At 34.2% G+C, this 15,356-nt stretch overlaps 1 protein-coding gene across 5 annotated transcripts in view; it reads right to left on the bottom strand.

Moving 5' to 3' along the window:
* The window catches only part of LOC120774194, a 279,261-nt gene that overhangs the window by 77,125 nt on the left and 186,780 nt on the right, over positions 1-15,356 (bottom strand). For all 5 annotated transcript variants that reach the window (XM_040103628.1, XM_040103629.1, XM_040103626.1 and 2 more), the window contains one exon: positions 2,460-2,569. In XM_040103628.1, the coding sequence (XP_039959562.1) occupies positions 2,460-2,569 (110 nt within the window). The remainder of the gene's footprint in view (positions 1-2,459; positions 2,570-15,356) is intronic.

Consider the following 15,356-nt stretch of genomic DNA (forward strand, 5'->3'; position numbering starts at 1 on the left):
AAAATCTTCACGTCAAACATAATTTCGTTCTTCGGACATATATTCTCAAGCCATTTTATCCACTACTGTATAAATGTAGTACTTGAAAGAATTGTTTAAATATTTATAAAATCAATTCACTTAAGTAACCTCTCCGTGTGTTTTTATATCCAAAGTAATAAAAAGCAGCAGCACTTCTACGCCGCCAGTGAATGATGAATTTGTCGTTTGCGGCTGACTCTTCGCGTACGTGAGTGCGCTCGTAAGCACAAGAAAACCCGAAAACAAAAGTAAGAGGAAACTACAAAACATAATCCAAAAATTGTTTTAAACTTTTGCCACCACCTTGTGTCAACGTGTGCCAGTCGTGTACGCTCTCGGTGAAAACTTTTATGCGGCTTTGCCATTTATTTATTCAAGTGTGGCAGCGCAAACCAGCCGAAATTCTCGCCCTCGCCTTCTCTCGCATATTTCTGTAGTCGCACACAGCTACCACACATCCACACACATGTGTAGCTACAGTTATATAAGCATTTATTTGGAAAATGTTGAGATTTCTTCCATGCATGCTCGCAATTCCCCCGCTGCTCATTCGCGCACTGCTCACTAAACTCACCAAAATCGAACTGCACGTGCCCGTTGAGCGCTTACTTAGCTTAGAAAATAGCGAAACGAGTACTTTTCGAGTGTTTTTGGCGTAAATATGTGAATAAGCGCGTGTTGAAGGAACACACATGCGATTCTTGCTAAACTCGGTGCGCCTGCATGCCGCGCCCCGTTGCGGATGTAAATAGTTTGGTAACAAGTTCTATTGTGGTTTGAGCTGTGTGCGCAGCTGCCAGTGCCGATTTGTGCGAGTGACGATTGCGGAAACTTTGCATAACTTGGTATTAAGTGATTTGTGGCCAATCGGGGGTTGGTTGAATTCTATGCATATTTCATACTTTTCGGAAGAAGCGTTCGTATGTATAAATGTACGTGCGACTACTCTGATCTTACTAACAACTAATTTAGAATGAGTTTTAAGTCCCAAAACTATTGAACATTAAAAGTTAAGTAATGACATAAAGCATTAGTTCTGAATTTTTGGTACTAAAATTTTTAGTACACGAGTTGTAACCTATAATTACTGAATATTTATTAAATTTAGCACGACGTGAATGTGTAAAAATTTTGTACTAAATTTTTCTCACTAAAATTTTTAGTACTAAATTTTTTTTTAGCACTATGTGGAATTAAGATTTATAGAATAGTATTTATATTTTATGTTCGAAACCTGATGATTATTGGAAGTTATACAATTTGATAAAAAATTGTACAAATTTTTTTGTACTAAAATTTTTAGTACACGAATTCAAACCCTTAATTACTGAATATTTATTTAATTTGGTACTAAATGTTTGTGTAAAAATGTTGTACTAAAATTTGTAGTACAAAACTTTTTTGTAATATTTTCGTTCTTAAGTTTTTAGTACTAGATGAAAAGAAGATTTTTAGAAAATGTTCAAGTTTAAGTCAGAAAACTAATGGTCATTAGAAGTTAAACAATTAAATAAGTTCACTGCTAAATTTTTTGTACTAAAATTTTTAGTACACGAGTTCAAACTAAAAATTAGAGAATATTTATTCAAGTAACACTACGTGTTTGTGTAAAAATGTGGTTCTAAAAATGTTGTACTAAAATAGTGCTAAATTTTTGTACTAAAATTTTCAGAACTACAATTTTTAGTACTCATTTTTTCGTACTTTCATCTAGTACTAAGAAGAAGATTTTAAAAATATTTACTACTAAAATTGTGTATTACAATCTAATTATTTATCTAAATAAAAAATATTTTCTCATAAATTTTAGTACTAAAAATGTGTATTATAGTATAAAGCGAAGAACATACATATGTATGCATTTACAATTTTAAGAAATTTACGAAATTTAGTACCAAGAAACTAAATTTAGGTTTATTTTCTAAATCACGCTTTCATTTCAAATTATTGGGTGTACTAAAAATATCTTACACTAAGTACTAAAAATGTTTAAGAAAATTTTGACTGTTCACAAATGTTTTTATTTCACTCTTTAGGAGTATTAATTTTTAGTATAAAATTTAGTACTAAATCTTTAGTACAAAAGATTTTAGTACTAAAAATTTAGTACTTCATTTTAAGCTTGAAATTCTTGTTTCATTCAAAATAAAAAAATAAATAACGTTATTTTCTATTAAAATGTTTTAGTACTAGATTTTAGTACTACTTGTTTGTTGTTTGGCTCATAATGTGGTATTAAGCTGCGATATGTATTTATGCAGAGTGTAATCTGGTTCTTAATTTGAAAACTGATTTTTTCTTCTGCTCTAAACTTTTTAGTACTTCATTTTTAGTACTAAATGTTTAGCATGTACTAAATTTTTAGTACTAAATATTTTTGTTTGTATCATATTTAACTTGTTATTATATATTTTTTTTTAATTATTTTAAGCACTCGCCTTGAACCGTCTAGCGCGCTTCTGATTTGGTCCTGTCAAATTTAGACCACACGAATTGCAGCGCAGGCATTCCTCGTGATAGTGATTGTTGTCGTACAATGGCGAGGGTTCTGAAAGGAAATAATAATTGAAAAATTATTAGTTTTTAAGTATTTTTAAGTTATTTAATATCTTTAATTATTATTATTATTATTATTTTTGTTTCTGCACCACCCACTAGTTATTAAACATATTTACTCATAATTTTTTTAACTGCACTAATCCCACAAAAACCTGTAGTTCTTTAAGGCTGTAGTCCTGGCGTCGCTACACTGACATATACATACATACATATACATGTGACTGTAGGTATGCGTATAAGCGCACAAAGGATATGATGAATACTCTATGCAATTATTTTGCCATATCCTTGGCACATTTCCTTTGTCAGCTCAACGCTGTGGAATATATGCGAGTATTTGTGTGCGACAAAGGCGAAATAGCTGTAATGCCAGACAATGTTAGCCAAATGCCATATATGTACACACACACACTACTGCACTCGCATATTTGCACATTTAATAAATATCAATAAAGCATAAATCTCCAAAGGCAACAACAAATCAAGCAGCAATAATAAACCGCTTAAAATGTGTGCAGAAAATGAGTGCTTTCGTGAAAGGAGTGGTGTGGTGGTGTGAGAGAGATGCGATGGCAGGACATGTGCAGTGGCTAGCTGCGAGCCGACACATATACATATATTGACAGCAGTAAATAAGATAAATATATATTTATAGAATTCCATACTATTTTCCCCTACTTAATTGCTGAACACTCTCCGAATTTTGGTTTCTTCCGCTTTGCGCCAGCTCAAAAGCAATTTCAAAGTCCATATAAAGCTCATAAGATAATATTAATAATCTCCAAGGATAATCATAAGCATAATAATAGCAATAAGTATGCATGTGCGCATACAATAAAGGTACATCTTTTTCACATTACTCATACGCAGTGGTGCACGAGTGAGAGTTTAGTGCAAAGTAGTGAGTGTACATATTATTGTGTTCGAGGGCGTCTTTTTTTTTGGAAAATTTATTTCGCTTAAGTTTTTTGTGTTGCTTTTCTTGTTTGCTTTGGGCTGTCATAAACAATTACTCAGTGAGTTTGAGCTCAAATAGCGCAAACTTAAGTGTATGTGGCATACTCACATGTGTAGAAATTTTGTATGCTTTACATGCGCTCCTTGGCTTATTATTATTTTATTCTTACTTTTATTTGCTTTTCAATAATATTTTCATATGCCGCTGCCTGCTTTGGCGTACTGCATGGGTGCGTACGTGATTTTTGATGAATTGCTTGCCAAATGGCTTGTGTAAGTACAAGCATAAATTCCGATTTGTTTTTATTTTATTCGATTTCAGTGGAGCGTTGCTATCTTTTCTGGTGTTGCTATTTCTCCCATTTTTATTTTAGTGAAAATTGTTAATTATAATATTTTTTTGAGAGTAGTGGAGAGTTTTCCGCACAAGGACTTGATTTTAATCGATCAGTTTATATGACAGCTATATGCTATAGTCGTCTGATCAGAACAATTTCTTCGGAGATTGTAATGATGCCTTAGGTAATAATCTATCCCCAACTTCTTTTTGATATCTTGTAAAATAAAGAAGTTTTCCATACAAGGACTAGAGTTTCATCGGCCAGTTTGCATGGCAACTATATGCTATATTTGTCCGATCAGAACAATTTCTTCGGAGATTGTAATGATGCCCTAGGTAATTATCTGTCTGCAATTTTGTGTTGATACTTCGTCAAATAAAGAAGTTTTCCACACAAAGACTTAAATTTTATCGGCCAGTTTATATGGCAGCTACATGTTATAGTTGTCCGATCAGAAAAATTTGTTCCAAAATTATAGCGATACCTTGGTTGTTAACTGATGCCAAATTTTTGTGAAGATATCTTTACAAATAAGACAGTTTTCCATATAACGTGACGGTCAGTGTTTATGTTAGTGTTAGCCTGAACAGGGTATTATAACCCAGATAAAATTTATTTCAATTTCTAAGCTCTCTAGGCATTATTATTCTCAAGAAAATGCCATTAATTGCCACTCTGTCGACGTACGTGAATTTTTAAACAGTTTTTGTGCTTGTTGCCATAAAACACGCTAGCAAGTTGTTTTTTTTTATTTTAACTGAAATCTGTTAAAAACTGTTTTTGTTGTTTCTTTTCGGAAACTCAAGCGAAAATGTACAAATATATAGCAAAACAATAGCATAACGTAATAATTGCGGAATAAATGTTCTACATTGAATACAAGTCATATATTTTGTGTGCTACAGTGCGTATGAGCAACTTTTGGTGTATCATTCAAATCAATTGGGAAATCAAAATAGAACTTTTGCAGGAAAAAAACTTTGCGAAAAGTTGTTGCGATTGTTTTGTGCGAAATTTGGGAAAGCATTTGGTTAAGATATTAATTAAGTATAATTGATTTCGAGGCAAGTTATGGGGGAAGAGCATTTTTGAACTGCTAAGAAGTCATATTTTGACTTTTTTTAATTGTTTTTGGACAGAATTATAATTTTTTTAAGAAGAAATTGTAAAATTTGTTTATTCATTAGCATGAAGTGTGGTAACTCAAACGAAGTTATGCAACTTAGCATAGCATACCTTTTGGCGCCGCAAACCGTTTTTTAGTTCTTTTTTTTGCGTAATAACTTTGCATAATAACAAAAGAGTACACATTTACAATTTAAGTTAAATTTTTCTAATTCATTTTGTTCTACGGTTCGCTTCAAATTATATTTTCACGTCCACACGACTTTTTTTATTTTAATTTATTTTTTTGCACGTTTTGTTCACTGCAGTGCGAAAATTTCGGTCGGCCTTTTTAACTAACTGGTTTACGCTGCATTAACAATTCAAAAATTCTGTTGAAGCTGTAGTTGAGTGACGCTAATGCACTTACTGCTACTTTGACCTTAATTAATCAATTACTTAGTTAGCGGCTAAAGAAAGAAGAAGGCGGAGGAAGCGACAACAAGAATAAAACTGAAATAATTTATTTCAGGAATTAAAAATGGAAGCAAAAGAAAGCAACCGATATGAGTTATAGCTAGATAAACTGCGCAGCTGATAGCAGTACAAAGCACGAAAGGCGCCAGGGATTTTTAAAAAAGAAGGAATAGTGCGCATTATTTGAGCTTAAGAAAGCAAATAAATATGCATAAATTATAAGGATTATGAAGTCCTCGAGGTGCAATGCCTATTTGAGGAAAATAAATTAAAATTTTAATTACTCGCTCAATTTATAACGGGTTTAGTTGCCTCAAGGCTACTGGAAACTTTTGGGATTAAACTGTTTTTCAAGATTAAAAAATTGGAAAAAATTAAAAAAAAAAAAAATTGTTCATTCATGTTGGGTATTAAATGAAGAAATACAATTTGAATATCGTATTCTATTATTTTTATTTTTATTTTTTTATGTTAAGAAAACATATTTAATTTTTTTGGTATGAAATAAAAAAAAAAATATATAAAAAAATAACATTTTTTTAATAAATAAACCTCAAGGAAGCTTTACTTAGAAAAATTACTCTATTTTTGTTGATATAAAAAATAAAAAAATACATATGTAGCAGTTCGATCCAAATCGAGATATTTAATTCAAACGAACATGGCATTTAATATATTTGAAAAATTATTTTGGAATGAAATTATAAAAAATATTTTGAAAATTAAACGAAAAAAAGGAAAAATTAGTTTAATTGGATTTAAAAAAAAATTAATTAAATTAATCAATTTTAATTTTCCTCCATTTTTAAAATTTAATTTCCAAATTAGTTTTTATAATTACATTCCAACAAGTTTATATTAATTAAAGTAATTAAAAAAATTTTAAAGCAAACATTTTAGATGTTAGATTAATTATATTAATTAATTAATTAAAATTTCCCCGCCTTTTTATTTTAATTTTCAAAGTATTTTTTATAATTTCATTCCAAGATAATTAAAAAAAATTAATTAATTACTTCTTTTAATAAAATAGTTTTAAAAAAAATTAATTAATTGCTTTTTTTTAATAATTTTAATTTTCTTTAAATTTTCTTAAGAAAATATATTAATATCTTATTAGTTATAAAAATTTTGTATAATTCATTCCAAATCGATTTAATTAATTAAGAAGAACAGCATCAATTTTTTCGAAATCAAAAAATTAAAATAAATATAAAATTAAAATTAAAAAAAATTTCAAGCATAGAAAATAGAAAACTTATTTTTTTTGTATAATTGTAAATATATATTTTCTAACATTTTTTGAGCTGTAATTTTACTTCGAAATATACATATAGCCAACTTTTTTTTTGTAATAAAAATATCTAACACTTCTATGCAAACTGAAAAATAAAAACAATAAAAATTTGAAAAATTTTAATTACAAAATTAAAAAAGAAGAAAAAAAGAAGATTCAAAATTTAATTTTAAAAGTTAGAATTTTGGAAATTTAATTACTAGCCATTTTAACTTTGTTTGCCAAGCTTTTAAATATAAATACATATTGGAAACAGAAATTTTCAAAAAAAAGTTTAAAAATAGAAATTTTCAAAAGCGTTATTTTAACTGCGATCCCTTTTTTGCTGCTGAAATTTGAAATTTTTAAATTAAATTATGAAAGAGGTTACTAATTGATTTTTTAATAAGATTAATTAAAAAAATTTCAAAATAATTTTTAAATATTTTTTTTATATTTTTAAATTTTATTTTTTTATTTTATTTTAATTTTTTTTTTTTTATATTTTTTGTTTATTTTTTATTATATTTTTTTTTAATTTTATATATTATATATTTATATACATATGTATATATATGTATAAATATAATCGTTAAAATTAAATTTAAAAAATAATTGAATCTAAAAAAAATATTTATTTGCAAAAGAAATCTGAAAAAGAAAATTCATTTACAAAAAAAACTGAAAAAAATTTTAATTACAAAAAACAAACTGAAAAAAATATATAAATAAAATTTAAATATATCTCCATACTATTTACTTATTTTATACATAAATTTCATATATAAAACGTCTTTCGAAGCCAAATTTTATTCCTAAAATACTTTGTTTTTATTTTTTATTTTTTACTTTAATTCTCAAAAATCTTTTAATTCTTTTCTTTTCAGTGAAAAAAAAAAATAAGTGGTTAACGCTGCGTGTGACAGCGTAGTGTTAGTGTTGCTAAAAAAAAAGTTGTGCGTGACAGTTTTTTATGTTTGGTGATATCTGGCAATCTGATACGCTTGTGCGCCGCTGAAAGCAGTCAAAGCGCCGGTAAGTATGCTACAAATATATAATTTTACAAACATTTTAAAGTATCGACTTTACTCTGCACATTAAAACACACACACTCTACTTTGTTGTAAGCCGGAATAACTGTATTGTGTTACAATAGAGCGCCCGAAAGTATACCTTCACATTTAGCACCAAAGCGTTTATAAAAAATGGTATTGGCAGGTGCGTGCGATGTAAAAAGTTCACAATATAAAATTCAACCGAAAATTATATAGATCGAATGCAGCTGTTGAAAGTTTCGAAACCACACATACATACATATGTATATAGAAATGAATGTGCGTAGTAGTATGTGTGATTTCGTTTAAAGTTCGCTATAATAACATTTCAGTTCGGCTGAAGCGTGTCAAGCGACAAAGTATGCGTTGAATGGCGCACAAAGTGGGCACAAGCAAAATTAAGTAGCTCAACTTTTCGGTTTTTTTTGTGTTAACACTTCACACACACACACACCTAGAAATGTAGTTTGCTATGAAAGAATGGACTGCGGTAAAGTTTGAAGAATACCAACAGCAAAGAAAAGTTGCCGAAAATTGGAAACGTGTTAAATGGCAGACAGCAGGAGCGATATGGTAAAGAAGAAAAAAAACAGCAAAAAATATTTGTGGTAGCGCAAAACTTTTCGTAAGGTGTGGTGCAAGTTGGGGTGCCGCAGCAGCGACCGATTGCTGCAAATAAAATTTTTGAAAAATCTAAAACTTATTGGTAACTTGCCTAAAATAACAAAATGCTTTCCACTTTGACAGCAGTTAGCCGCTGGCTGCATGTCGAGTAGCTATCAAAAGCGAGTGAGTGAGAGGAAGAGTGAGCGCGGTAGCGAGTGCGCAGTCTAAGCAACCACCTCAAGCTGGCAAAGAAGCACATCAAAACCTGTCCTGTCACTCCGCTAGTAGCTGAGTTGAAATTTCGCTGGCGGCGCACAAACATTTGCTTTCTTCTTCTTCTTTCAGTTCAAACAAATACATACACCACTCACACTCTCATACATGCATACATAAGCAATTTCGGCATACTCCGTTATTTTATTTGCATTTTGTGTATGCATGTGCCGCCATTCTTGTGTTTCCCTTTCACTTTTCGAAACTTTTTTTTTTGTTTTGGTTGGCGTCTGCCAAGTTTGCAGTTTTCAGCTGACAGAGTTCAATTCGTTGATGACCTAAGGCCATTTTTCTACTTTTTCGGTGTCGAATTGCAAGGTATGCAAATTGAAGGTTTTCCAATATACGCGGCAAGTCTTGAGGAAATGAAGAAAACAGCTATTGCTGGCATAAGCTTGCTTTTACTTTTGTTTTTGTAGGTAAAAATACATTAATATCTTTTTTTTTGTTTGAGTTGCGGAGTTTGAGGGTTAAAATTCCTCTGCTACTTTGCTTCTATGAAGGAGCGTTACAGCGCCACCTAGCGACCGAATTTGTTGCATATAATTTTATAGCGCGTCAGTCGTTTCTCCTTTTGGCTATGTGGCGCCAAACGAAGCCAGGTCGTTCTTCACTTGGTTCTTCAAACGGAATGGAGGTCTTTCTCTTCCTCTGCTTCTCCCGGTGGGTACTGCATCGAATACTTTCAAAGCTGGAGTGTTTCGTCCATTCGGACAACATGACCTAGTTAATTTTTTAAATCGCTGAACTATGTCAATATCTCATACGGCTCATCGTTCCATCGAATGCGATATTCACCGTGGCCAACGCACAAAGGACCATAAATCGTTCGCAGAACCTTTCTCCCGAAAACTCGTAACGTCGACTCATCAGATGTCATCGCCTAAGCCTCTGTACCATAAAGCAGGACGTTAATTATGAGTGACTTTTAGAGTTTGGTTTTTGTTCGTTGAGATAGGGCCTTACTTCTCGATTGCTTACTCAGTCCCGAAGTAGCACCTTTTGTTTGTTTGTTTGATGACAGGGGATATTTCGTCCTACCCTCGTTCACCGCCAGACCCATTTTCTTCGCTGCCTTATCCATTCTGGAGAAAGTAGAACTAACGGCGCGGTTGCAAAGGCCAATGATATCAATATCATCAGCGTAAGCCAGCTGTACACTCTTATAGAAAATTGTACCTGCTCGATTAAGTTCTGTAGCTCGAATTATTTTCTCCAAGAGCAGAAGAAGTCGCACGGTAGAGAGTCACCTTCTCTGAAACCTCGTTTGGTATCGAACGGCTCGGAGAGATCCTTTCCGATCCTGACGGAGCTTTTCGTGTTGCTCAACGTCAGTTCACACAGCCGTATTAGTTTTGCGGGGATATCAAATTCAGACATCGCGGGATAAAGGCAGCTCCCTTTCGTGCTGTCGAAAGCAGCTTTGAAATCGACGAAGAGGTGGTGTGTGTCGATTCTCCTTTCAGGGGTCCTTTCCAAGATTTAGCGCATGGTGAATATCTGGTCGATTTTTGATTTTCCAGGCCTAAAGCCACACTGATAAGGTCCACTCAGTTTGTTGACGGTGGGCTTTAATCTTTCACACAATACGCTCGATAGAACCTTATATGCGATGTTAAGGAGGCTAATCCCAGGGTAGTTGGCGCAGATTGTGGGGTCTCCTTTTTTGTGGATTGGGCATAGCGCACTTAAATTCCAATAGTTGGGCATGCTTTCGTCCAACCATATTCTGCAAAGAAGCTGATGCATACTCCTTATCATTTATTCGCCTCCGTGTTTGAATAGCTCGGTCGGCAATCCATCGGCTCCCGCCGCTTTGTTGTTCTTCAGGCGTGCAATTGCTATTCGAACTTCTTCATGGTCGGGCAATAGAACGTTTGCTCCATCGTCATCGATTGGGGAATCGGGTTCGCCTTCTCCTGACGTTATACTTTCACAGCCACTCAGCAGGCTGCAGAAGTGTTCCCTCCATAATTTTAGTATGCTGTGGGCATAAGTCACTAGATCACTTCTAGGGGTTCTGCAAGAGTGACGACATCGAGCAGGTAAAATTTTTACATAAAAAATCTTGCAGTTTTTCAATTATTCGCGAGTCCTTTTGTTTCAATGTATATATATGTATATGTATATCAATATAGCGACATCTATCGGGTGCTTTTTTTGAGCTTTTTTACTTCCAGTTAATTGTAAGAAACTCAGGCGTCGGTTTTATTGATCTATCATGATCTATCATCGGCCTTAACACCCGCGCCGTTAGTTCTGCTTTCTCCAGACTAGACAAGGAAGCAAAACAAATGGGTCTGGCAGTGAACGAGGGCAAGACGAAATATCTCCTGTCATCAAACAAACAGTCATCGCACTCGCGACTTGGCACTCACGTCACTGTTGACAGTCATAACTTTGAAGTTGTAGATAATTTCGTCTATTTAGGAACCAGTATTAACACCATCAACAATGTCAGCCTCGAAATCCAACGCAGGATTGCTCTTGCCAACAGGTGCTACTTCGGACTGAGTAGGCAATTGAAAAGTAAAGTCCTCTCTCGACGAACAAAAGCCAAACTCTATAAGTCGCTCATAATTCCCGTCCTGCTATATGGTGCAGAGGCTTGGACGATGTCAACAACTGATGAGTCGACGTTGCGAGTTTTCAAGAGAAAAGTTCTGCGAAAGATTTATGGTCCTTTGCGCGTTGGCCACGGCGAATATCGCATTCGATGGAGCGATGAGCTGTACGAGATATATGACGACATTGACATAGTTCAGCGAATTAAAAGACAGCGGCTACGCTGGCTAGGTCATGTTGTCCGAATGGACGGAAACACTCCAGCTCTGAAAGTATTTGACGCTGTACCCGCCGGGGGAAGCAGAGGAAGAGGAAGACCTCCACTCCGTTGGAAGGACCAAGTGGAGAAGGACCTGGCAACGCTTGGAATATCCAATTGGCGCCACGTAGCGAAAAGGAGAAACGACTGGCGCGCTGTTGTTAACTCGGCTATAATCGCGTAAGCGGTGTCTACGCCAATTAAGAAGAAGAAGAAGATAAACCAGACAAAATAAATTTTGATCACTCAAATTCTCTTGCAAATCGGATTTGATCTTTCGCTGAGTTTAACGCTCTCATTTCAACAATCCGTTAAACATAGTTTTCTGTTATATTATTAATACCCACTCATAAATTTTTCATAGTTGCCTTATATAAAGAACGATCTACCCGTCTCATAATTTTAATTTTTCTCCCAAAGGCACCTTAACTCATCATTTCAACATAGTTCTTCTTACAGTCTTCTATCCAAAGACTATCCTTAGTGCTTCAATAAGGACTCTTGGTACTCAAACTTTTCGCTAAGAGATTAAGAAGACCCTGACGTACCGCAGCTTACAAATTTTGTGATTTTCTTGGGACTCCAAAAGACCTTCTCTCATGAGTGCACTGTAGTTTTGTGCCCTTTTAATATTTCTCATTGCGCTCCCTGAGCGCTTTGCTTGTCATTCGTCAACAATTTTAATTAAATGAAAATTTAATTAATACCTAAGTCCTAATTCTCTCTCCTAAAGATACTCAAGGAATGATTGTATATCTTATATATAAATAAATTTTGACTGAAATGACACTTATTATTACCGTTATGCGCTTATAAAGTATACGCACACAAGAACAATAGCAAAAACAAGCATTTTTCTTGCTAGCCCTGTCGCCTTTCAAAGAACTAGTTCAAGCAGATTTTATTACCAACTTTTTGCATACTCATTCATTGTGCCCTTTCCTTAGCGCTCGCTGCCTGCGTAGTCAGGTAGCAGCTAAGCTTGAGGTTTGACGGACAGACGCGCGTAGACAGTCAATGAATTTTTGGGTAATAAATTCACAAGCTCTTATTGTAGTCTAAATTATATTTTGGGAATAAAGAAGCAAAGGCAGCGCGGAGAAAAGAGAGGGCACTGCAGGTGGCAAAGTAGGCGAGTGAAATGAAAAATGTCAAGTTTTTATTTTCTTTTAAAAAATGCGTAAATTGTGCGCCTTTGATGCAAGCTATGTGCTCATATTGTGAATTACGGTGTGTCAAAAAAGTAAAGAGACGTTAAATTTATGGGATTTTAAATGAGGACATCAAGGCATATTGTTGTCCTTTCATATACGATGGCTCCTTTGTGTGTGTCAGTAAAGAAATATAGTAACTGTATATATTTATACACATTTTTGGCTTTATATAGGGTTTCATATAAATGTGTTTAGGTGTATATGAAATGTTCCCAATTTTGTCTTCTAATGCTATGAATAGTCAGTAGATGCTAACAAAAAGCTTTATGATGAAAAAAGCACGTAAAAAATGCAATCATTTCGGTAGCAGTAAAAAAATATTACATTTTGAGGTTAGGACCTGCGTGAAAGTACCTATATATCTATAAAAATAGAAAACTAAAGACACAGGATCGTTCGAATTCTGCGTGAAGTTGCAAACAAGCTGGGAAGAAGCTCGGAATGTATTTTTCAATTTTAGACATTTTTTTTTGCTATTAACATAGATCCCAGCATAAAATCCGCGCTCTTTGACACTAGTCGAAATTGAAGGTGCCCCAAAAAAGAAAATTGAAGGCTCTCGTTGAAACTTCCTTAAGCGGTGAAAGCCGTAAGTTCTTATCTCTGAACAGTATGGAATCCTAATGATCTTCGAATCAGAAACAATCTGGTAAAGGTAGTGTAAATACACTTATAGCCGAAACACGATGAACAACTGTGGTTCTAAGATTGGATGAGATGAGAGTGTGATGAAATAGTATATCAGAAATGAAGCGGAATCGACGTGCCTTAAAATAAGTATTTTTAATCCTACTTAAGATAAATATCGTAGCATACCAACTGAATATTTGAAAGGTATAAGACTTTGACATTTTTTAAGGAGCAGTACCTTTGAGCCTAGAACACATACTATGCTGCCGATAAGTGTTAAGTCACAGTTCCAAAAGATCCCTGAAAACTCGCCAAAACTCTAGAGGGTAAGGGATAATGTGAGACAAACAAAGGAAGTGATGGAAAAAGGAAGAGAGAGATGCAAAGTCTGATAGAGGGATAGAAAGTGTGTGAAAGAGAGCGGAAGAGTGAGAAAGATAGAGATGACGAGTGAGAGAGATAGAGAGGAAGTGTGAGAGGGAGATTAAAATACCCACAAACTATAAAGATATATCTCTAAAGTAATGGAAAGAGGAAGAAAGAGAGGCAGAGTCTGACGAAGAGATAGGAAGTGTGTGAAAAATAGGAGAATAGTGAGAAAGATAAAGAGAAGGAGTGGGAGAGAGAGTGATGAAAATACCCTCAAACCATATATGTACCTCTCTACTTTGAAACATGTAGACCTAAAGTTGTCTGTCTTTTTAAGTAGTTTTAAATATTATAGCAAAATTAATGCAGAAACAAAGAGAAGCATATAAAAAAGAGTTTTCCTTGACCCCGGCTACTAAGTTCTGTTGTGAGAAAGCGTGATTAGGATATCACATGTATTTCCGAACCTGAACAAATAGATTTTAAACGATTTTTCCTCACAATTTCGCTCTTAGAAAGTCATCACAAAAGCTGCTCGACGACTAAACTATCGAAATTAAATTAGCTGCGTATAATTAAGCAGAGAGAAATGACTACTAAAAATATTAAGACACTAAAATCTCACGTCTCATTAGTTTTAATTTTTATACGCCTGAAAATATGCAATAAATACAAAAGCTACACTAATGCAAGCACAAGCTGATGCAGCGCACAAATAATTCCACTTAGGACCCGCTTCATTACGGAGCAACAAGCCAATCCGTAAATGTGACTGGGGGGTGCCGCCTGACTGCCACAGAGCTGGGGTAGAGAGCATGATGCGCAGAGTGATGGAGCATTGAAATAAAATTGCTGTTAAATGTTGTTGAACAAGTAGAATGCTGCCAGCAAGTGAATGTCAATGATTTGTACGAAACAAGATAGACAGAGAGAGGCAAAAAGGGAGAAGAGCGGGCGAGCAGCGTATTATTTGTGCTTGCAGTGGGTGGCAAGCGTCAGTTAGTTGCGGCAAGGCGTGCAGGGAAGTCAAGTAAAGTAATTAAATGCAATTTTCATGCACCAATTGTTGCTGCTGCTGCGGCAGAGAGACGCATTTAACTTAAAAATTCCTTAGAGCGACAGGCAACTGAGTACTTTCAGTTGTAGTCGACTACACGCTACAACTGACAATGCAACTCTTTGCATGGGTGAAAACTTATTGCCTGTAATATAAAAGGGCAAATAGAGTAGGTAAGGTCTCCCGGTGACAACAAAAACAACTGTAATAGACAACTACTTAGCTCCACTGGGGAATAGAGAGGACCAACTTTCAAAGTTGTTAATGTAGGTATGCTCTTTTTTGTTGCTGTTGTTGTTGCTACAGCTCTTCCAGTGAAAGTAATCAAAGTGTAAGTAGTCATCAACCCAGAATATACAAGTACACACACACACACACAAAGAGATACACTCAAACACTGATTAGGTAGTGTAGTTAATATTCAGCTGCATGTCAAATTGCCTCAGTGTCATTATTATTCGGTGAGCGCCAGTGTGTCTGTGTGCTGTGAATTACAAGCTGAGAGTGTATGTGTATTCCACTTGTTCACTTGAACTTATTGTGTAGGTTGTTTCACTTGTTCACTTGTACTAGTTGTATATATAAGAATGTGT

This window comes from Bactrocera tryoni, chromosome 4 (assembly GCF_016617805.1).
Source record: "Bactrocera tryoni isolate S06 chromosome 4, CSIRO_BtryS06_freeze2, whole genome shotgun sequence".
Taxonomy (NCBI): domain Eukaryota; kingdom Metazoa; phylum Arthropoda; class Insecta; order Diptera; family Tephritidae; genus Bactrocera; species Bactrocera tryoni.